The sequence below is a fragment of the Rana temporaria genome, chromosome 3 (assembly GCF_905171775.1).
Source record: "Rana temporaria chromosome 3, aRanTem1.1, whole genome shotgun sequence".
In the NCBI taxonomy this organism is placed as follows: Eukaryota; Metazoa; Chordata; class Amphibia; order Anura; family Ranidae; genus Rana; species Rana temporaria.
In genome coordinates, this window is record NC_053491.1 from 162,152,459 (window position 1) to 162,176,334 (window position 23,876).

General features: G+C 40.9%; 1 protein-coding gene across 2 annotated transcripts in view; it reads right to left on the reverse strand.

Annotated features, from left to right (window-relative positions):
* Positions 1-23,876, reverse strand: part of LOC120931856 (potassium voltage-gated channel subfamily D member 2-like) — an 80,974-nt gene that overhangs the window by 39,658 nt on the left and 17,440 nt on the right. Inside the window, exons 3-4 of one of the 2 annotated variants that reach the window (XM_040343748.1) lie at positions 12,506-12,589; positions 10,563-10,622 (exon numbers count right to left, since the gene is read on the reverse strand). In XM_040343748.1, the coding sequence (XP_040199682.1) occupies positions 10,563-10,622; positions 12,506-12,589 (144 nt within the window). The remainder of the gene's footprint in view (positions 1-10,562; positions 10,623-12,505; positions 12,590-23,876) is intronic. The other variant, XM_040343749.1, reaches the window with a different exon arrangement.

Genomic DNA, 23,876 nt, shown 5'->3' on the forward strand with positions numbered 1-23,876 from the left:
CCAGTAGTTTGATTCATGGGCGTCCGCTCCATAGGGCAAGGGGGGTCAATTGCCCCCCCCCCTCCTGGAAGTCAGAGTGGACTGCACTTTTCAGGCTCCACATGGATGCATTCCACACACACACCATATCTTAACAAAAATTATTATTTTTAATAATGTGGAATACTTTCTATGTAGAACCTGAAAAGTCCCAGTATATTCCTGACATTGTCATAAGACATACAGAATACAGCCCACCTCCAGGAAAGGGAAAAGTCCACCCTTGCACTGCTGGGGGGAAATTACCACTTTTACTTCTATGTTTCCATGTTCCAGCCAGCCGCACTGCTCTCCTCCTCAACCCAAAGCCTCAGCATCATTTCATACCATACAGGAACAATTACCCTGTATGGTACGAGTGCTATCACAGCCTGTCACACCTTTACAGAAGATGCAGGGGACCAGTCACAGAGATTGAGGGAATCAGGAAAAGTTTGGTACACAGAGAGTATATTTGTTCCAATTTACTATGTTTATTATGCCTCAGAGAAAGGAACTGGAGAATTCACACTCAGTCCCATTCTATTTTTCAAAAGTGAGCTATCAGGGGTCTGTTTAGTCCCCTGATATTTCACCAAAGCCCCCCAACAAGACTGGTAAAAAATGTAAAAATAAATAAATTTGTAAAAAAAAAAACGACTGACACTGTTCACTGCCCTACTGACACCATCCATCCGATTCGGCTGCTGGGGGGAGGGGGGTGTTTAAACCCCAACTAGTGGTCGAAGACAGGGTTAAATGTGACTGTGTATTGCCGCTGCAGAAGCACCCCCCCTAAAAAAAATTCAGCGGACGCCCATGGTTTGATTCCTGTTGAGAGTGTCACTTATTCTAGAATGTTAGCTTCCTCACCTTACGAATTCACTTGTTTCTATTCCTATAAACAATACACCATTTGAATAGAATGAACTTGACGGGGCCATTGAGGAAAAGTTTATGTTTCAACTCTTGCTGCTCTCAGTACCATGTCTATCTGCCTAGGCTCAGTTGAAAGACTCAATAAAAAAGCCAATATTCTTTATCAATTGTGGTGTTCAGACTGTATAGGGGTCAAGCAATAAGCACCTTTAGTGGAGGGAAGAAATGTTTATTGCACCAAATATTCCAACATAACAGAAAATAGATTCTTGAGTGACAGTTGATTGTTTTTTTATTGATGAATAAGGCTTTACTGTGCAAACATTTCTGCAATGCATTTATCTCTTGGCTGAATTGAGAAGAGGACAGGGTTCATCCCAGATCTGTATGAATCATTTGAGAATGTGTAAATGTCTTATTGCCTATTCGCTATTTGACATCTGCCTTCTTGTGAACCCCCTCAATGGGAATTGGGGCAGTCGATACACACTTTTTATCAATCAATTTAGCCTGTCAAATGTATCTCATTTTCGCTCTGCAAGGAGGAGAGGGACACAGAATGCTGCAGGAAGAGAGGGATCATTAGTAAAGAAACATTGCATTTAATCACATGATACCATCAGAGCTGGTTATGTGATCATTCAGGGTCAGCTCTTAACTTTCTTTCAACAACCTGAGGCTACAAGCATCAGCCCAGCGTTGGAACTGAGCAAACTTAAACAGCGCACAGCCTGCAAGCATAGCATAGCATTCTTGTTTCAAAGTAGTCATCCTGATTAGCTAATCATGGTGATAGCATTAAATACAAATAGGCTAGTATTCTCCCAGCATGGGGAAATTGCAAGAATATGTTGATCTTCAGACTACAGGCACCAAGAGGCTAAAGTCCTGGGTAAAACCTTCAAAAATAGACAAATATCAATATCTATAAGGCTAAACATAAATACAAAAATAAATAAAAATCCAAGGTAATACAAGTTGTTCTTATTACAGCTGTCTCCAGAGTCCACAGTGATGTGGCAAGAGTCGCTTCGGTATCTTATTACTTTGGATATGAGTCCTGCAAGCATTGGTAGAAAAAGCAATGTCTTAAAGTAGGACGGGATCAAAGTTAGGAAAGCACTTAGGAGGTCAGTTGATTGAAAATCAAGCAAGCGGCTGTGTATAATCCTGCTTGCAGCTATATCTATTGACCTGACATAGGAGGCTTTGAGAAGTTGTAGGTGTGCTACACAAAAAGATGAAAATCTATTCTGCAATGTTTTATGGGTTTATTGTAGCCAGCTAGTGTGCTAGATAGAAAAAAAATATTGGAATCTCCTGATAGACATGAAATGTCTTATGTTTTTGAGTTAAAGAGCCAGTACGATATTTTTGTCTTCAGAAATTATGGTTTATGAAATATAGTCAACCTGGTGCAAAAAATATTAATATGTAAAGAAAATGAAAGACAGCAGAAACATTTTAGGCAGATTAATAAATATACATTAAAGACTAATATCATTCAAAAATAAAAGTATAGTTTTCTTGGGGATGTAAAGTCTTAAAAGGTTACTATAGGAAAAAAAAAATCTTTAAAATAACAAACATGTTATACTTACCTCCACTGTGCAGTTTGTTTTGAACAGAGTGGCCCCGATCCACATCTTCTGGGGTCCCTCGGCAGCTGTCTCTGGTCCTCCCTGCAAGAACTCACCACAGTCAAGCGAAAGAGCTCGCATGCGGGCGCGCTCCCGTGATACAGCGTGCGGCCATAGCCGCTCACTGTATCACTCGGCCCCACCCCTTGGATGTGAGCCAAAGGCTGCGCTGCTCTCAATCCATCCGCTCTAGACAATCAGCGGCCAGGCTGAGTGGCGAAGAGGATCTTGGGACCGAGCGGGGGACTTTCGAGGGTTCAGGTAAGTAAAACGGGGGCTCGGGGGGGCGGCATCATCAGATGTTTTTTCACCTTAACCTCCCTTGTGGTATGATTATGTCTGGAATTTTGTACCAAAAGCGGTACAATATTTTGCATGGAAATTTGGCGTTTTATTTTGTAGGCCTGCAATTCTTAGGAATAACTCACTTAAATCTGTCCAAACAAGAGTCTAGTAGACACCTCGGGTATGATAAAGTTTGAAAAACAAAATCATAAATTATAATATAATAAATAACTATAAATAATTATAACAAATAATAACATAATAATAATACAAATTATTCAATAATGTATTCAAATCAAAAACTAAATTGTCGCTGTCATTATTTTTATCGCTCAATTCTGCAAGTGATTCTAATTTATTATTGCTGTTTTCTAGCTGCTCTAAAAGCACTTTTGATGTAAAGGGACACTTTTTGGTTGCTATGGACAATCTCCAGTTTGAAGGCAGAAATAACAGATTTTATTATATAAAAGTACATGCAGGACACTGGACAGACCACTAGGGACAAGGGGGGGGTGTATTTATTTCATACATTACTGTAATCTATAAGATTACAGTATACTGTATGTGTATTGTGTTTTTCATTTTTTGAATTTGGCGCCGAACTCCGTCCCTGTGCGTTGTAACGTCGCAGGGAACGGAGCTTGGCGGCACTATGAATCGAGCGAGGAGACACAGCGGAGGAGCTTGCACACACAGCAGGGACACATCGCAGGATCCAGGGACAAGGTAAGTAACTTCCCCCTGTATCCTGCAATACGATCCTGAGTCTGGCTCGGGGATACCGCTTTTGGTATAAAAAATTCACCCCGTGCCAGACTTGGGATTACCGCTAAGGAGGTTAATGCATAGATTGCATTAAGGTGAAAAAAAAATTCTTTACAACTCCTATAAGCAACTCTCTTAAATTAAAGTTTCTATTCTAAGAACAATTCATCAAACCATCAGCTAGATTTTAGTAGACTTGCTATGAAGCAGCAAGAGCTAAGTGACACCCAGGATATGTTTTGGTATTTATTTTTCTTGGAACAGCTAAGATTATTGTTAAAGTTAGCGATTATCTGCTAAGTAGCACCACGCAACCGCTGCATTTTGTTATCTGAGACACTATGCAGTGTATGGGATTACAGCTGCTATAGATGCTACAAGTCTGTGGTGACTAAGATGATGGTGTGAATTTTTTTGGTTGCAGAAAATACATTTGCACAATTCCCCCATCAACACAGACAGTGGGAATCCATCCTGCTGAGCAATTGTCTGCTCCAGGCGAGGCGGGTGGGGAAGCTGTCCCCTTGAGAGAAGATAGTTATTATTGCTAGCAGCTATAGCAGCCACAAGTGAATCCGGCAAGCTGGTTGTAACCAAGTTAATCGATCTATGAACTTGGTACATTCAGCCTGCCCATACACAGTTTGATTGGAACCGTCTATGGCCAGCATCAACTTGTTAATTATATCTAGGGAAGGGGGAGGAAAATACTAAACTAACAGCAGGATCAGAGGGCGCTAACATAGCATTTCTCTTCAAATTGTTCCTGCAGTGCACCCCTGATCTCCACTTCTGCGAGTGAAGAACATGTATCCTCCAACACCTTTGCCACAATGCAATTCTTCAGGCCAAACAACCTATTTTGCAGGCCCATTATTGTCACTTGTTGGGGGGGAGGGATGCATATGCGCAAAGGAAATCTAGGAAAAATATGAAGGTTGCCATTATTAACTACCTTCTGAAATATTACTGTAGCTGCTAGGCCACCAATGAATTCAGCACGTTCTGAATAATTAAACTTGGACAATAATGCAACATATAAAATCAGAACTTCTGGCATGCATGCTTGTTCCAGATTGAACTTAAAATGGAATTCCAGGCTAAACCTAACTAATCTAAAAAATGCTTCCTCCCCCTCTTTGTATGAATGCTGACTAACCTATGTGAGAAAGATGTATATACCTACCTAATTTCAGGCTGTTTTAGTATGGTCGCATTATCTGGCTCCCCTGTGTCAGCCAGGGGCAGCTGCAAAGGGAGTGTGGCTGGGCAATAGTAGCCTTTGGGTGATATCAACGATCCAAAGCATTCCAGCCATGTCAAGTGCTCTCCCCTGCAGCTGCCAGTGACACTGACTAACACAATAGGGATCATGTGATCGGACTGAAGTAGCTGAAAGAATGGTAACTACCGGTATATACATCTTTTTTAAACAGGTTAGTCAGCATAAGCGTTAGGAGAGGAGAGGGAGCATGTATAAGATTACTTAGGTTTAGTCTGGAATTATACTTTAAAGTTATTAGATTAGCACAACATCCAAGCAATTAGGATTTTCAGGAGCAGTAAGCAATGGCAGCCTCCACATTCGCATAAAAAGGGGGGAAGGTCGGGGAAGGGGGTGAACGCAAATTGTCCACTGCTATTTATAGAGGATAGTATATATTCCCTATACTGATCAAACACCCAAATGGGTCGTGTGGCTGTAATCAAAACTGTTATCACAAAAAATAAGGTAGGAAAAGGTAAGGGAAAGGGAAGATGGGGAGGTTATAGAAAAGGAGGAAATCAGCCAGTCTGGCTTAAAGGGATTACTGTTAGCAACACTATAGTGATCAATTGGTAGAGGCAGAGATACGTTTAAATTTAATTTATTGGTATCAAAAATATTTATAAAAAGGCATTAAATAGTACAAGTTATATGAAAAAATGTGGCGGTGGCCAAAAGGTTAATGTGGCTACCTTAAGTGGAAAATATACAAAAACTTACGCAAAATAAAGACAGGACATAGACAAACATTTAACAATGAACGTGATCCGGACACGTTGTGTTCAGGCCGATCATGTATTGACACTCTATGGAGAAAAATGATAAATTTGGATGCAATGGTCTAAATTAGAAAGGGTACGGACAGTATATAATGATGGGGCTGAGCACTGGCTTGGTGGGGGACAGGAGGTGGAGGGATGGACAATCCGGGATGGATGTTTAGTGGGCCATGCATGAATTGTTGGTCGACTTAAGCGCTTGATGGTTGTTAATCCTGAGATAGTTCAATAATCAAAATAAAGATTATAAGGGTTAAAGTGAGTATATAACTTAATATTGATCTATTGTCAAGTGACATTCAGGAGAACACAGATGGCTTGCTTTAGTATTTGTGAGTATATCACAGGTACTGTGGAACAACTAGTGACTAAGCAAAAGTTATTATGTACACCATCAAGGATACCGGGAGCAGTTATGCATAGAGGACTGTCCTACCAACATTAGTTCAATGAACGGAACGCACGTCCCTAAATAGCAGCTGGTATAGGTAGTATTATGTAACAGTCCATCCCTGGAATGGGAGGTCAATACTTTACCAGACCATAGTAGGTGGGGTACGTGGAGCGGATCCGTCTGTGTGGTACAGTTGTTGTGTAGACTGCACAGAGAAGAGGATTCGTTGCTGGTTTACTAGTTGTTTAGTTAGCGGAAGTCCTGAGCATTGGACTTATCGTGTGGCTGCCTCACCATACTGTAGCCCGTAGGGTACAGAGGTCCGTTGGTTTGTTGGGAGGTATGTGTAGCCCTGTCCGCTTGGTGTCTTATCTCTGCTGTAGCCGGCTCCCGTTCTCAAATGCCGCCAGTGTGGCGGTCAGCGCAGTCAGCGCGATTCATCCATGACAGGTGTCTCCAAGCCTCCATCCTCCGAGACCAAGCTTCCGCGGTCACGTGATCACGTTACTAGGTGACGTCAACGCGTTTCGCCAGGCGCATTGGCGTAGCTTCGTCTGTACATTCGCTCTGTACAGATATCCTTTAACATCCTTTCAGTCACTTAAAGTGAAACTTTTGCAGCATCATACAAGGTTTAAACAATTGTTCACCAGCCTGTAATAGCTTGTTAGCGGGCCCTTTTCAGTTTTTAAACCTATAACAGGTCGACTGACAATTACACCATTCTGCAACACTGTACCTAAATTAATTCTATATCTTTCTTGAGACAGATGGAACTTACTTATGTGGTATTAACCATTTTTTTATTTATTACTATATAAAAGAAAGACCAAAAACTAAAAAAAAAACAGCTTCTCTTAAAATTTAAATGGCAGAACAGTACAAAGTCCCCCAAAATTACTCTACTTGAAAAGTAGACAGCCCAATGGAATCCAATTTTTTGTACAATTTTTTTTTTGCAGAAACATGCTTGAGGAGGTGGTAATGGTGCAGTAGATACAGCGCAGAGAGGTCATACACAGAGGAAGGAAGAGATGAAAAGGTAATATCAATAGTAGTTTTAGAGGATGTTGGTTGATGTGCAGATGTGAAGGATAAGTAAGATGAAGGGTTTAAAATACTGGTCACATTGAGAGGCAAACTGGAGATCATATATATAGGAGAGAAGGGGGTGAAAGATTAATTAATTTAGTACATATTTGCTCTATTTTTTTTAATAAACTGTGGTATTATTTCTAATCATGGTTTTTAGAAAGATGATTTTTTTTGTGAATTTATGTGTTTAATACATTGCTTTGTGTTGTTGAGGAGAATTTTCACACTTATGTACTTTGTATATTAGGATTATATTACATGCAATATATAATTTTGGGTATAATAATTTAAACTCATGTACTTTTTATTTATGGTGTCGCTCCTTTGCTGATGGCAACTCTTTCAGCAGCAGGATTGCAAGTGTCATATGGGCTTTTGGAGTTAGCAAGAGCTAATCAACATTATTGATGTTCACTGTCTGTTAATCAGTACAGGTAAATTCAAATTAGTATTTTTTTTTTATATATAAAACAGCAGAGCTAAGCTCTAAACTATATTTTCATTTGTATGTGTCAGCATCTTAGAAGAAATATTGTCTGCAAACTGAATTTTTTTTTTCTGCTCTTAAAAAATATAAAAGAACTATGTTTTTTTTGTACTTATTTCTTTACACATTTGAGCTAACATTGAGATATATCCTGCAGATCCTTTACATGTTTATGATAGATCCAAAATGGAAATATACAAGTATAAATGGATAAACAGTCTGTCTAAGGCCTCATTCACACAGGCGGACTCCGTCGCTACGGAGTCCGCCTGCTCCCGTCAGCTCAGCGGGAGATCTGTCCGCAGATCTCCGCTGAGCCGACAGATGACAAGCTCCTCTCTGCTCACTGAGTGGGGAGGGGCTTGTTGGGCACCGCTGTCCTCCTATGGAGCGATCTGATGAAAACGGACAGCATGTCCGTTTTCATCAGATCTTACCCAATCCGATCCGCATGGACGGATGGGGACGTGGCCCCCATACGTCTGTTTTTAGCAGATCGGGTCGGATGTCAGCGGACATGTCTCCGCTGACATCCAACGCTCCATAGCGATGCATGAACGCCCCGTAGTGTGAATGAGGCCTTAATTGCACTTGCCATGGGCAGTCCATACACTCAACCCAGTGCTGTAAAAATACAAAACACTACAGAATTTTCCTGCCACCCCATAGAAAGGAACGTGCATGGTAGACTTTTCTCCCACCAACAAAGGTTTGGGACATTGCTACCCCAGTCAGCACTTTCTTTAAGATACATTAGGACACTGAAATTTAGCAGGGCCACTCTTCTATTAAATTAGAATAGACACATAATATTTTGTTCTCTACAAAGAGTTAACTGTGTGGCTAGCAAGTGTTTATGTGTTTACTGTGTGGTGCTTTTACTCAAAGATGTGACAGTCTTGACAATAGGTAGACCAGGGGTGTCAAACTCAATTTCATTGAGGGCCGTATCAGCATTATGATTTCCCTCAAAAGGGCTGGTTGTATCTGTAAGATTAGATGTCCAGTGCATCCCCTCCCCTTACATTAGATGTTAAGAGCCAACCCACCATCAGAAGTTGAGTCCCCCGTGTTCCCTTACATCACAGTGCATCCCCCTTTCCTTATGATGCTTCTGGGATGAAGCTGGATGCATTGCTTAAAAGCAGAAAGTAAGGGTCTTGAGTAGGACCAGAGGAGGACCAGAGGAGGGTGAGGGCTACATGAAATGGCCTGGAGGGCTGGATTCAGCCCACGAGCCTTGTGTTCGACACCTGTGAGGTAGACAATAACCACCACATCCCTGCTTTCAGGAAAGAGAGCTGTGTCATTTACATACATAGATCTCTCTCTTGGCTTCCGCTCGGCCGATGAGCGGGTTTCGGCCAGGAATCTTTGGCCGTAACTCTGTGATCGGCATGTTAGAGAGCCAATGACCATGCAGCCAGATGGACGGATGTGCATGCGCCCGCCCCCTACCCGGAAAAGCAGAATTACGTATATATACGTGATTCTGTGCAGCCGGCCTGCACTGTAGCAGTTAAGCCGCAGTGCACGGTCAGCAAGCGGTCAACGTCCTCATTCTTAACTCCTCTACACTTTCTATCTTTTTATCTTGCTTTTGGGGTGATTCTATAAAATTAAATGAATCGCTGTGCAGTGAATTTATGTTTGATTCAGACTTCAGTCATATGCAAATGTTTCTGTTTTTTGCTATTGTCACCCACAGTACTCTTCACTAAAGCACTCTCATCTTTTCACACTTCCTATATTTTAGGATGGAAAAAAATAACAACACTTTCCTTGAGAATAAGGTTGTAGGTGCTAATAAAACTAAACAAAAAGTATTCTTCATTTGCGCCAAGATCTTCTGCTGTAAGGTACAAATTCATGTTTACAAAAAAAAAAATCACCCCAGCCCCCTTCCCTAGCATTGTCAATACAATCAGTAGGTGTAATACATACTGAATAAGTTAAGATAATATTTACATATGGTCATATTTAACATGATTGGCACATCTGACTAAGATGTTTGTAATGACTTATATTCTAATGGCCAATTTACAAAGTGGTTTAGAACTCTACCCACCAAAACCAATCATTCAATGGAGCAATGTGTCACTGCAAATATATTCAATGCTGACATGAAACACATGGATCTGGAATTTTAATATTTCGTGCATGTTCAGTTTAGGTAAAAATTAAGTTTTAACCAAATGCTGCTGTAAGTTATATTTTAACTAATAACAAGACTACTGGCTTACCTGTTAAAAAAAAAAAAAAAAGACTCTTGTCAAAATACAGAGACAATCACTAAATGGTTTACAACATCAAAAACATAGTTTGGAGCACAGTATGTCAAATGATCTCTTTTATTGGTGGTATGAAAGTGTAACTGGAAAATATGATGTAATGGGGATCCATTTGGTATGTTTAAAACAGACTTAATTTTCTCACACAGTGTGACCACATTCAAACATAAAAACAAAATGGCTGATTGTTTCAGATAGAGGGCACTTTTTTAATGCTTCCATTATATGTTGCTCTAAACACTGATGCAATAATATCTGCAAGTGAATTCAAATGATATTTCAGCTTTAGGCAGATGCAAGAGGACTGTATCACCCACTATTTTATTAATACTCAAGGGGTCTCCAACACCAACCTGCCATACTATCCGGAAGGTCTGCAGTCTCACTGTTCATTATTATTTAATTATTATTATATTTAACATTACAAGGGAATGCAGACAGAGGAGTGAAGCATTATGTGGCTAAATAAGGCCCACAGTGTGGGGGTAGAGGCAGATATTTGGTGAGGTTCTTTAATCCCTAGGCAAGGGATACAAGGAGTAAGTGGGTAATTCACCCTGTAGACGTCCACCAAAAACTGAATTTTTTTTGGATGAACTTACCCATTAGATAAAGTGCACCTCAATCTTCCACAATCTTAAGAAACATTGAAATGGTACCTGAATGTTGGGTGAAGGACTTAGTGGTAAGATGGGCTCATCCACAACATGAGATAACCCCTACATATAATGTGATAACAGAAAATAAAGGAAATTGAGATTATTCAGATGACAGAGACAGGTTTAAAACAGAGAGAAGGCATGTTTTCCAATATAATATTTCCTAGAAGCAATGACACCGAGAAGGAAGTAATGAAAGCCACTTGTCCGTGGAGACACCATATCTTCTCCAGAAAATCAATTTACTGATTACCTGCATATCCCAATTATACTGAAAGATTTTCATAACAGCCTGCTTGGTAATGTATGTTCAACCAGGCTGTAACGTAATTCATGTTTACACATGTTTTATTGATTTAAGTAATCTTACCTTTTCAATGCAGTGAAGATGAAATTATTGTTTTTGCTAAGTCCATTGTTCCACCAAAACAGGCTGGTGACTAACCATAGCAAATAAGTCGGTTCATTGAGAGGAAAGCCCCCATAATATATTAGTTTCTCATATGAAAAGGGCAGACCTTACATTACAGAGATGTAGAACTCATATATCCTGATACGATCAGCAAAGCAGGACTTCAGCTTCATTTGCTTTACCTATACAGGACTGAATCTATTTAGGCAACTGCTCTGTGGATGTATCTTTGTTAAGTGTTTACAGTTAGCAACCACCACAACTGTTATGAACTGGGGAGGTCTGCCTTACATTAGCCATGTATGTTGTGTGAACTACTTTGAAAGGTTCTGGACAGTTAAAATGTATGTTCAGCCCGTACATTTTCTTTTTAGTTTTCAAAAATATGGGGAAAGATCAAGCTTTTTTTTCTGCTATCTGGAGCCCTGTTAGAGAGATTTTCATGTATCACTCCGAAGACAATGGTTTCACCAGATAGGAAGTGCAGTAACACAGACACAAATTAAAATTATTTATAGTGTAGGGTAATGGGAGGCTAGAACACCTGTTAGCTGTTTATTGAGTCCCTGTTGCAGACTTTCCCTCATTTCCTGTCCGTTGAAAAAGTTGCTGTAGGACAATAACTAAGGTGGAAACCTCATTAACAGAGCCCTAAAGAGCAGTAAAAGCCCACAGGGGTCCTAACAGATGAAAATAGAACCTATACTATTTTCTAATAGGAATAGGATTCTAATAGGAACTTTGTGCTAGTTTCCAAGAAAGGCCCATCCACAACAATATGTAACCTGTAATCTGTTTCAATTCTATTTTGAGACATGAATGTAGATTTTAAAACAATATCAACTTTTTCATAGACTAGACTGAATTTATGAATGAATTTTCATTTCTAAATCAGAAACAGATTACTAGGTCTTAACATTAGTGCATATTTCATGGCAGCCTTCATGCATCAGTAGTATATAAGAATGACTTAGATTTGAACTGTATAGACCATAAGGGTATCAAAGATGTAAGTAAGTATGCGTGTTTCAATATTAGGTATAGTTCAAAGCACATAAATTGGAGTCTATACTGTGGATGTATTGCGTGATTCCCATAATATCTGTACCTGCAATCACGTGTTAGGATTTTGGAGGGCTATGAAAGATGGTCTTATTGACTTTATAGCCCAAATACAATCAATTTTATTTTCAGGTGGTGGTGACCTGGGCTTTATAAAATTATTTTTAAAGTTTGCAGTTCATGGAAATCTGTTTTTTGAAAACTCAACTGTCTTTGTCCCTTATTCTCATTTCCTGTTGCACGTGTTAGATGGTGACTATACACTATCAGTTATCAGATTATTTTCAAGTCAAGGTGGGAAAAAGCATGTGATACAGGCCAGCTAATAAAAAAGGCCAATGATCCTATACAAAAGGAAAATTAAATTAAGTAACTAAGAAGAATTTCCACAGTTTTCTTTCTGCAGTGAAGCAACGCAAATTATTGTATTCTCACTTTGCACAATAGAAAAATGTTTCAATTTCCCTACCGTGGTCTTCTCCAGACAATGTAGCAGGTGGTGATGTTGTGTTGCAAATGTAGACCCAGTCTTTTTTTGCTCGTCACGTGAGCCCTGTAAATTAAAATAATGCATTAAAATGTTGAAATGTTCTTATTTTAACCACTTGACCACTGGGCACGAAAACCCCCTTAATCACCAGACCAATTTTCAGCTTTCGGTGCTCTCACAATTTGAATGACAATTACTCAGTCATACAACATTGTACCCATCTGAAATTTTTGTCCTTTTTTTCCCACAAATAGAGCTTTCTTTTGGTGGTATTTGATCACCTCTGCGGTTTTTATTTTTTGCGCTATAAAAGAAAAAAGACTGAAAATTCTGTAAAAAAAAAAAAAAAATCTAGTTTCTGTCATATTAGCGGGTTATTTCTCACACACAGCATATGCATACTACAAATTACACCCCAAAACACATTCTGCTATTCCTCCCGAGTATAGCGATACCACATGTTTGCGACTTTTACACAGCGTGGCCACATAGAGAGGCCCAACATGCAGGGAGCACCATCAGGCGTTCTGGAGCACCCAGGCCAATTCTGACATTTCTCTCCTACATGTAAAAATCATCATTTATTTGCTAAAAAAATTACATAGAAACCCAAAACATTATATATGCTTTTTTTTCAAAGACCCTAGAGAATACAATGGCGGTTGTTGCAACTTTTTATCTTGCACGGTATTTTCGCAGCAATTTTTTGAACGCGTGTTTTTAAAAAAAAAACAGTTTTGTGCTTAAAAAAAAAAAAAAACAGTAAAGTTAGCCCAATGTTTTTGCATAATATGAAAGATGAAGTTACGCCGAGTAAATAGATACCCAACATGTCACCCTTCAAAATTGCACACGCTCGTGAAATTGCGCCAAACGTTGCTACTTAAAAATCCCCATAGGCGACGTATTGCAAGGTATTGGAGTATTGAGGGTATTGCGGAGTATGGGGGGGGGTATTGCAGAGTATGGGGGGGTATTGCAGAGTATGGGGGGGGGTATTGCAGAGTATGGGGGGGGTATTGCAGAGTATGGGGGGGGGTATTGCAGAGTATGGGGGGGGGGTATTGCAGAGTATGGGGGGGGGTATTGCAGAGTATGGGGGGGGTATTGCAGAGTATGGGTGGGTGGGTATTGCAGAGTATGGGTGGGTGGGTATTGCAGAGTATGGGGGGGGGGGTATTGCAGAGTAAAATAAAAAAAATGATGAGTGCAATACTCTGCAATACCCCACCCCATACTCTGCAATACCCCACCCCATACTCTGCAATACCCACCCCCCCATACTCTGCAATACCCCACCCCCCCAGGGTGGGTATTGCAGAGTATGGGGTGGGGTATTGCAGAGTATGGGGTGGGGTATTGCAGAGTATGGGGTGGGGTATTGCAGAGTATTGCACTCATCATTCTTTTTTTTTTACTGCAGAGTATTGCGCAGGGATGGCTGGATCTGTGACTGCAATTGTCACAGATCCAGCCCACAGTGCGGCGGCTGCTGCTGCCGCCCGATCCCCCCCCCCCTCCCTCTCCTCTCACACTGTACCGAACGGTACAGAGAGGAGAGGGAGGAACCGGCGTCATTACATGACGCCGGTTTGTTTACAAGTGATCGCGCCGTCATTGGACGGCGCGATCACGTGGTAAGGAGCCGCTTCCATTGGCTCCTTACCGCGAGTGCTGTTGCTGCGGGTCCCGTAGACCCGGCGAGCACCGGCGATCGCGTGTGCGCGCCCGCTCGGGCGCGCACAACGCAGTCTCTGGGAGGACGTACATTGACGCCCTCCTAGAGTACAGGAACCGCTCTGTAGCCGTATTTTGGCTATAGGGCGGTTACCAACTGGTTAACATCCTTTTAAAGATGTATATATATTTATATATATTCAGCATATAATACTTTAAATACAAATCCTATTGATTTACCCAGTGTGGAATAAAAAATATTTCTCCACACTAAATGTGCACCCTTTATTCTTAATAAAATCCTTTTCTTTAATAATTTTCCCTACCTTGAATAATATATGAAAAAAATAAATTTATTTGCCTCCTGATTCTGCAGTTGTACTAAGATTTCTTGTCTGAAATATAACACCATTTAGAAACCATCTAGAGGTAGCAAATCACATTTTGTGGCCTTTGCAGACTTACACATTATTTCACATTCAGTTTCTATAAATATTTTAATATTTGGATGGAACACAATTATGATACTATATATTCTGATTTTGCTATAACATGTTCGATGTTTTAAGCCATTTCATTCATTGGCATGCTTGAGAAAGGAGAAAGGAGCCACAGTTGTTCAGAATCTTGTACCGTAAATATTTTTTTCTTAGTAAGCCAATAAAGGTGTCACTCTGTCCGTACTTTTAAATCTATGCAATATCATAGGTATAACAAATATAGGGTTTGTGCTAGTGAAGACCAAATAGGTGTCAGTGAATACCAGATATAGTGATGTCACAGAGAATTTCAGTGCAACGCCTCCTCTGAGTTTCTTAACACAGCAAAATGTTCCACCGACAGGAATCCATTCACCAAAGAAGTGTAGAAGGGTTATAGTTATGTCCCAGACACTCCTCCTCAGGCCTTGTACACACAAGGAGACATGTCCGATAAAAAAAGGTCTGCGGACCGTTTTCATCAGACATGTCTGCTGGGAGCTTTTGGTCTGATGTGTGTACACACCATCAGACCAAAATCCCCGCGGACAGAGAACGCGGTGACGTAGAAGACACCAACGTTCTCTAACACGGAAGTTCAATGCTTCCACGCATGCGTCAAATCAATTCGACGCATGCGCAGGATTTCGGGCCGCTGGTTATACGTCATAACCAGCGGACATGTCCGATGAGTCGTACTAATCATCGGACATGTCCGACGGACAGGTTTCCAGCGGACTAGTTTCTAAGCATGCTAAGAAACTTTTGTTCGCTGGAAACCTGTCCGCTAGGCCAGGAAACCTGTCCGCTAGGCCGTACACACGGTCAGACATGTCCGCGGAAACTGGTCCGCAGACCAGTTTCAGCGGACATGTTCGGTTGTGTGTACGGGGCCTCAGAGTTTCCTGCAAACTGTTATTTGGACAGTTCAATTTTCACCGAACAGCACGTGAAAGGGGGGGCCTTTGTTTCCCAATAAGGACCCCAACTAGGATGCAGATTTAATTTCAGTTTCCTAATCCCTAACCTCTCATTAGGCAGGTTTTATCTTACTCTATTTTACTCCCTTTTTCCTACAGCTTTAACATACTGACACTAGGGCTGCTCTGTGTTCTCCCTTCCTTTTACAGTGAGGAACTATGTTATCCAAAAGCCCCCTTATTGTCTAGGCTAAGCCTGTTAGCTAAGATTCAATAGCCATGCAGTGCAATATGGTGTAAAAAATGTGCCTGCCAATCTCAAATGTACAGGGTTCATTGCAAACCAGTGGCAAATACAAACCTTGTCCCTAATTAGGACTAAGTGACATCTCAGCAGTAATATCACCTATGCTTTTTCTTATTTCTTTACCACAAGACAGTTAAAAGTATAGTACATATGGACCTCAAAGAATATGCAATCAATGCCTACTAACAGATCAGAAACTTTCAAAGTCGTATCTTAATAAAAACATTTCAACCTACTTTTACTATTACTCTTTTTCCATGGTTCATTTAATAATCAAGTTTTTGTTCAGTCTGGATATTTCACTAATTCCCTTATTATAGATAACATTTCTTGGTTTAGTCTCATTTTCCCTTATTAGATAAACTACATGAAATAATGTTAGAATAATGTTACACTGGAGGGTTTTTAATGATTGATATTGCTTAAAAAATATATATATATTTGAAAGAAAGTGATTTAGTGGCATAACCCAATTAAGTCTTACACATCTGCCCTGTTATTTCAGCTTAGTCTCATACCACTATATGCGCTTTACACATCTAACAACATTAAATAATATTTTTTTCCCTTACTCGTTAAATCAAACCAGCTATCTACATATCCACAGGGTAGACCAGGGGTAGGCAACCTTTTGAGCACAGTGCGCTGAAAAATGTTTTCAAAGAAATTGAGCGTGCCGATTTTATAACAAAAAAATGTTCACTCTCCCTCACGAAAATACGTTTTTATGAAGTAAATGCTGTAAACTACTTGAGCATTAGTAAGAAATTAACATCCTGGGCACTCAGCCCCAATTCCTGCAACTCCACACTTAACTTTAACCCCCTGTACATCTGCCCCACCACTGTAAGCCCCTGAACATCTGCCCCACCACTGTAACTCCCTGTACATCTTCCCCGCCACTGTACCACCCTGCTCTTTTGTCCTACCACAGTAACCCCCTGCTCATTTGCCCCACAATTGTACCACCCTGCTCTTTTGTCCCACCACAGTAACCCCCTGCTCATCTGCCCCACCACTGTACCCCCTGCTCATCTGCCCCATCAATGTTTTCCCTTTTCATCTGCCCCACCACTGTACCTCCCTGCAAATCTGCTTCGCCTTCTCATCTGTCCTAACACTGAACCCATCTGCTCATCTGCCCCATGACTGTAACCCACTTTCTCATCTGCCTCACCAATGTACCTCCGGCACATCTGTCTCACCTCTGTACCTCCCTGCTCTCCTGCCCCCACTCATCGGTCCCACCAATACACCTATTTTTACATCTGCCCCACTGCTCTACCCCCAGCTTTTCTGTGCCACCACTGAACCCCCTTCTCATCTGCCCCAACACTGAACCCCCCTGCTCACCTGTCAAACTACTGTAACCACCAATAAAAAATTCCAAAAGGAAAACACTGCGCTTGATATAAATGTGAATGATAGTAAAAAACATAGATTAAATAATGCATGAAATAGCTGCCTGTATCCAAAAATTTGTGATACAAAAATTAATAAAACATGTGGGATATAGGGTACAGTGCTCATAAGATTTTAAAATAGATTATGATAATGAACATATCAATATTAAAAACCGTGATAACTAGTAAATATTGAAAATACATTATCACCAAAATTGAAGTTCTAAATGAAACAATCTGTATGTGACACTGAAACCATCAATAGTGAACAAAAAAAATCAAAATAGAAAAATTAATGGAAAAGGAAAGGATTCACACAATATGTGATGAGTGAAAAAACGTGTGGAACCAATACACTTGGAAAAAAAGTCCCAAAAAAGTTAATCCAAATAATCATCCATAAGATGGGTAAAGGGATAGAGTAAACTTCATCCACCAGAGAAGACACCCGGGAGTAGTGTTTTAGTCTCCTTACTCTGTTTAGATGACCACTATGACAGTGGTCTCAGCATACATGGGGATTTTAGGTCTCCCTTTGGACCCTCTGTGGTGTATCTGAAGTGCTGTCTGCCTGTCTCAAACAATCAAAGAAAGAAAAAAGACCATAGCATAATACCAAAGGCGTAATTTAATTAAGCCAAAAAGTTGTGCACTTACAAGATCGAAGATATCAGAAAGCGGTGTATATAAATCCAAATGTGATAAAGGGGCAGCGGCGGCTTCACCTCCTTCTCTTGCTCGTATGCGCTCCATGCTTTCTCGTTAGGAACGGCGTGATGACGCCAAGTATGCAAGCCATACCTTCGATCTTCGATCTTGTAAGTGCACAACTTTTTGGCTTAATTAAATTACGCCTTTGATATTATGCTATGGTCTTTTTTCTTTCTTTGATCGTTTGAGACAAGCAGACAGCACTTAAGATACACCACAGAGGGTTCTGAGGGAGACCTAAAATCCCCATGTATGCTGAGACCACTGTCATAGTGGTCATCTAAACAGGGTAAGGAGACTACAACACTACTCCCGGGTGTCTTCTCTGGTGGATGAAGTTTACTCTATCCCTTTACCCATCTTATGGATGATTATTTGGATTAACTTTTTTGGGATTGGTTCCACACGTTTTTTCACTCATCACATATAGTGTGAATCCTTTCCTTTTCCATAAATTTTTCTATTTTGATTTTTTTGTTCACTATTGATGGTTTCAGTGTCACATACAGATTGTTTAATTTACAACTTCAATTTTGGTGATATTGTATTTTCAATATTTACTAGTTATCACGGTTTTTAATATTGATCTGTTCATTATCAGAATCTATATTCAAATTTTATCAGCGCTGTACCCTACATTCCACAAACTACTGTAACCCCCTTATCATCTGGCCCAACACTGTACCCCCCTACTCATCTGCTCCACCGCTATATCCTCTTCTCATCTATGATATGCAGAGTGGTGAAAGGAAGCAGAGATGACACATCTACCTGTCCTTTCACACTCATTCTGTTGATCCACCTCTCGCATCCTGCCCACGTGCTTGTATGTGATGTCACATACAAGCATCTGGAATGGATGAGCAATGATGAGCTCAGGTCAGGGACATTTTCTGAAAGCAGTGGGCCTGTGTGCAGGATCATAAGTTGGGACCCTGTAGCTGAGAAAAAGTGTGGTGCTCCACGCCGCAGCAAAAGTTGGGTGGTACTTTTCATTGCACTGAATACTGGCTGGGGCTTAAAGAGACACAGAGTGCAGGGGTTCAGTAGTAAGTGATGCAAAGGTTCAGGAATAATTTCAACAAAGGTCCCAGAAGCTCAACAGAAATTCCACAAACTGTCACCTGATTTCAATCACAGTGATATCCCTTCTTTCTGAGATTGGTGGTGGAAACCAACCCCGTTATCTTCCTCCAGATGGTGGACAGGGCTAGCAGGACTGTCATTGGCTTTAGTAGTGGCCAATCACAGTCCTCCTCCTTCAGGAAACAGGAACCGCACCTCAGCAGAACCGCACCAATCGCTCCCCCATAACAATAGCTGGTTATTACAGCTACAGCAAAGTTAGAGAACCAAACAATGTTTCTCATCTTTTACAATGTGTGGGGGCACAGTACCTCCCTCTGGGGAAATCTGAAATTGGAATGCTTATCTACATTTCCCTACACTGCTCTGCTGATGAGGAGGGAGCTGAGTGCTGGCAAAAGAGGCTTTGTGTGCCGCTTGCAGCACCCATGCCGGGGGTTGCCTACCGCTGGGGTAGACGGTATTGAATTGGATCATGTTTAAATAAGGGTGAAGGAAAACTTAAGCCATATATAATATTTGGCAAACAAAGAGATACAGGAGGCAAAGTCAATCTGCAGTGAGACTATCATTTTCATCCTACCACAGAGGCTGTTCACTAAAGGCTAGTTTATACTTGCTTCAAAACATGGCTTCAGACACGCTTTGTTAAGGCTCTCTGAATGCCAGTCAAAGCTCCTGTCACAAAATAAAATGGTAAGCTTGCAGTCCTGTTTACACCTGCTTTTGCTTAGTGCTTTGATGAGGCTTTGATGAGGCTTTGATGATGCTTCGATGGGGCTTTGGTGGAGCTTCAATGGGGCTTCGGTGAGGCTTCATGAGATTTTGTGGGGCTTCGATGAGGCTTTGGTGGGGCTTCAGTGAGGCTTCAAGTGAGCTTTGTCTTAACCTTCTATGGAGGCTTTGAAGATGCTTTGAAGCACCACTAAAGCTACAATTTTTGAAGCAAAGCCAAAGCAGGACTGTAAGCTAACCATTTTATTTAGTGACAAGAGCTTTGACTATCGTTCATAGAGCTTTAGCAAAGCCTTTTCTCTGTCTACAAATAACTGGGTGTCCTGGAACTCCCTATTCTTGCTCAAAATTCAAAAGTTGCCACCATCACACATTTTAAATCATATTAACATTGTACATTTTGTGTGTGCACCTGAACTGCCATATTCTAAATCGACATGCCCTAATCTTTTAGAAATAAATAATGTAAACCCTTTATCTCAGTGGTCATGAACACTGTCCTCAGGGCCCACTAACAGGTCAGGTTTGCAAGATAACGGAAATACATCAGAGGTGATATCATTTGCTGCTCAGTGATTGGAGTATTCTAGTCTGCATCTCCCCAAGGTAATACTTAAAATCTGGCCTGTTAGTGGGCCCTGAGGACAGGGTTGATGATAACTGCTTTATCTGGCCCTGTAGTTATCTCCTGAATGCAGGGTAGATAGAGAACATAGAATGACAAATCTGCAGTCTTATGCCGCGTACACACCATCACTTTATGTAATGAAAAAAACAGACGTTTTAAATCATGAAATAAAACAAAGTTTTTGAAACTTCATTTTCAAAAACGACGTTGCCTACACACCATCGTTTTTTCAAAATGCTCTAGCAAAGCGAGGTTACGTTCAGCACTCTTTTCCATTAAAGCTATCTTCATAACTTGCTTCTGAGCATGCGCGGGTTTAAAAACGTTGTTTTAAACGTCGTTTTGCCCACACACTATCGTTTTAAATGACACAAAAAACTACGTTTTTCAGAAGACATAAAACAACGTTTTCCCCACACACGGTCATTTTAAATTACGTTTTTAAAAAATACGTTTTTTTTTTCATCACAAAAAACAACCGTCTGTACGCGGCATTAGCTGCATACTGTATGAAAGTCTTGGTAAACATCATAAATTGGAAAAAAATTAAGGGCCAGATTCACATAGAAGAGCGGCGGCGTAACGTATCGTAGATACGTTACACCGCCGCAATTTTTCATCGCAAGTGCCTGATTCACCAAGCACTTGCGATGAAAACCTACGCCGGCGGCCTCCGGCTCAAGGCGGGCCAATTTAAATGGGCGTGTGCCATTTAAATTAGGCGCGCTCCCACGCCGGACCTACCGCGCATGCTCCGTTTCCGAACTCCCGTTGTGCATTGCGCGCCGTGACGTCATTTTTCCGAACGGCGACGCGCGTAGCGTAATTCCGTATTCCCGGACGGCTTACGCAAACGACGTTGATTTTTTAATTTCGACGCGGGAACGACGGCCATACTTTAGACAGCAATACGCTTGCTGACTAAAGTTAGGGCACCTAAAATGACGACTAACTTTGCGAAGGGAAACTAGACTAGCGGCGACGTAGCGAACGCGAAAATCCGTCGTGAATCGCTGTAACTCCTAATTTGCATACCCAACGCTGGTTTACGACGCAAACTCCCCCCAGCGGCAGCCGCGGTATTGCATCCTAAGATCCGACAGTGTAAAACAATTACACCTGTCGGATCTTCTGGCTATCTATGGGTAACTGATTCTATGAATCAGTCGCATAGATAGAAACAGAGATACGACGGCGTATCAGCAGATATGCCGTCGTATCTCCACTATCTCCACTAATTTAGATTAGGGCAAATTTCATGGCACTGACAATTTTAGCAAATTTTAAGTATTTTTCTATATAGGAAATGATGCTACTTATTTATCGATGTTGCTCAATAAGATCATGTTATGCAGGTAATTCTATAGTTTTGCCATTTCCAAGTATAGATAAAATCAAGGCAGGAAAAAATGATGTATTTAAGTTAATTATTTACCTATTTACCTTTAGGTTTTTGAACTGTTTAATTTGCCATTTGAAATAAGCACATGCAGGCGAAACACATTTATTACAAAACAAATTTTAAAACATGTCACATGTTGTCACTAAGAGAATTATACTTTATTTACTGCGATATCCTACGATACTGTAGTGATGATTTATTTCCAGTGCAAACTTGTTTATTCAGGCGATAGATTACAAACACTTTTTTGAAGAACACTCGTTTCAGCAAGAATTTATACAAATTTACAGCAATCTCTGAGCAGCTTTCTTTACACTTTTAAATCACCTACATTTCAAGTCTGGGTCTGTGAAATACAGATATTTTTTGGAGTGCTAGTTGTATCTCTTATGGGAAATGAGAGCATGTGCAGTACATATGGAATTTAGCTTGTACAAGAAGAGTGTTTGTCAAGTTTTTACAAAGCACTTGCAAAGCTTTTTTTCCAGCTTCAAGTAACTTCTTAACTGGTTGCCGACCAGCCGCCGTCGTTTTACGGCGGCAGGTCGGCTCCCCTGCGCGAGAGCCCGTAGCTATATGTCGGCTCTCGCGCAGGCCACTAGGGGCGCATGCTCGCCGCCGGAGGCGCGCACGTGCACCCTTTGCTCACCCCCGACTCCCGTGCGCGTGCCCGGTGGGCACGATCGCCACCAGGCACACGCGATCGCTCGTTACAGAGCGGGGACCTGGAGCTGTGTATGTAAACACACAGCTCCCGGGTCTGTCAGGAAGAGAAATGCTTATCCTCTGTTCATCGAACGTATGAACAGAGGATCAGTGTTTCCCCTAGTGAGGCCACCCCCCCTACAGTTAGAACACACCCAGGGAACATACTTAACCCCTTCCCCGCCCCCTAGTGTTAACCCCTTCACTGCCAGTGACATTTTTATAGTAATCCAATGCATTTTTATAGCACTGATCGCTATAAAAATGCCAATGGTCCCACAAATGTGTCAAAAGTGTCCTGAAGTGTCCGCCATAATGTTGCAGTGCCAAAAAAAATCGCTGATCGCCGCCATTACTAGTAAAAAAAAATATTAATAAAAATGCCATAAAAATACCCCCTATTTTGTTAACGCTATAACTTTTGCGCAAACCAATCAATAAACGCTTATTGTGATTTTTTTTACAAAAAATAGGTAGAAGAATACGTATCGGCCTAAACTGAGGAAAAAAACATGTTTTTTTATATATTTTTGGGGGAAATTTATTATAGCAAAAAGTAAAAAATATTCACTTTTTTCAAAATTGTCGCTCTATTTTTGTTTATAGCGCAAAAACGAAAAACCGCAGAGGTGATCAAATACCACCAAAAGAAAGCTCTATTTGTGGGAAAAAAAGGACGCCAATTTTGTTTGGAAGCCACGTCGCACGACCGCGCAATTGTCAGTTAAAACGACGCAGTGCCGAATCGCAAAAAGTGCTTTGGTCTTTGACCAGCAATATGGTCCGGGGGTTAAGTGGTTAACTTACTAAACTAACTTTACTTACTGACATTTTAAACAAGCTGCTAGCAGACTTCACTACCTGAAACTTGGTAAAAGTTTACTGAAGCCTGCAAGCAGCATGTTTAAAGTGACAGTTAACATTTTCATTGTCTGTGCTTAAAATCCCCAAACTAAAGATAAAGGTTTCTTTCCAACAAATCTGCTTGAATACTTCTAAAAGCTTGCTGTACACCCACAACTAAAAATGGAATATATTGCAGCTTACCAATCATAAGATGTGGTGGCTGCATTTGTTTTATTTTCCTTAAGTTTTATTTCACCTGGTGATCTGGCCAGTAACACACCTCCTGTATTAAAGTGTCTACGCTGTGGATGAAGGGGCAACAGAGGCACCTTTGAACTGCAGCATTGTTAATCTGGGAGGAGGGAAGTGTTGGTTGCACTAGTAGATTTAGATACACTAACAAATTGAAGCCACACTCCAGTTAACACTTTAAAAGCAGTTACAGCAACAG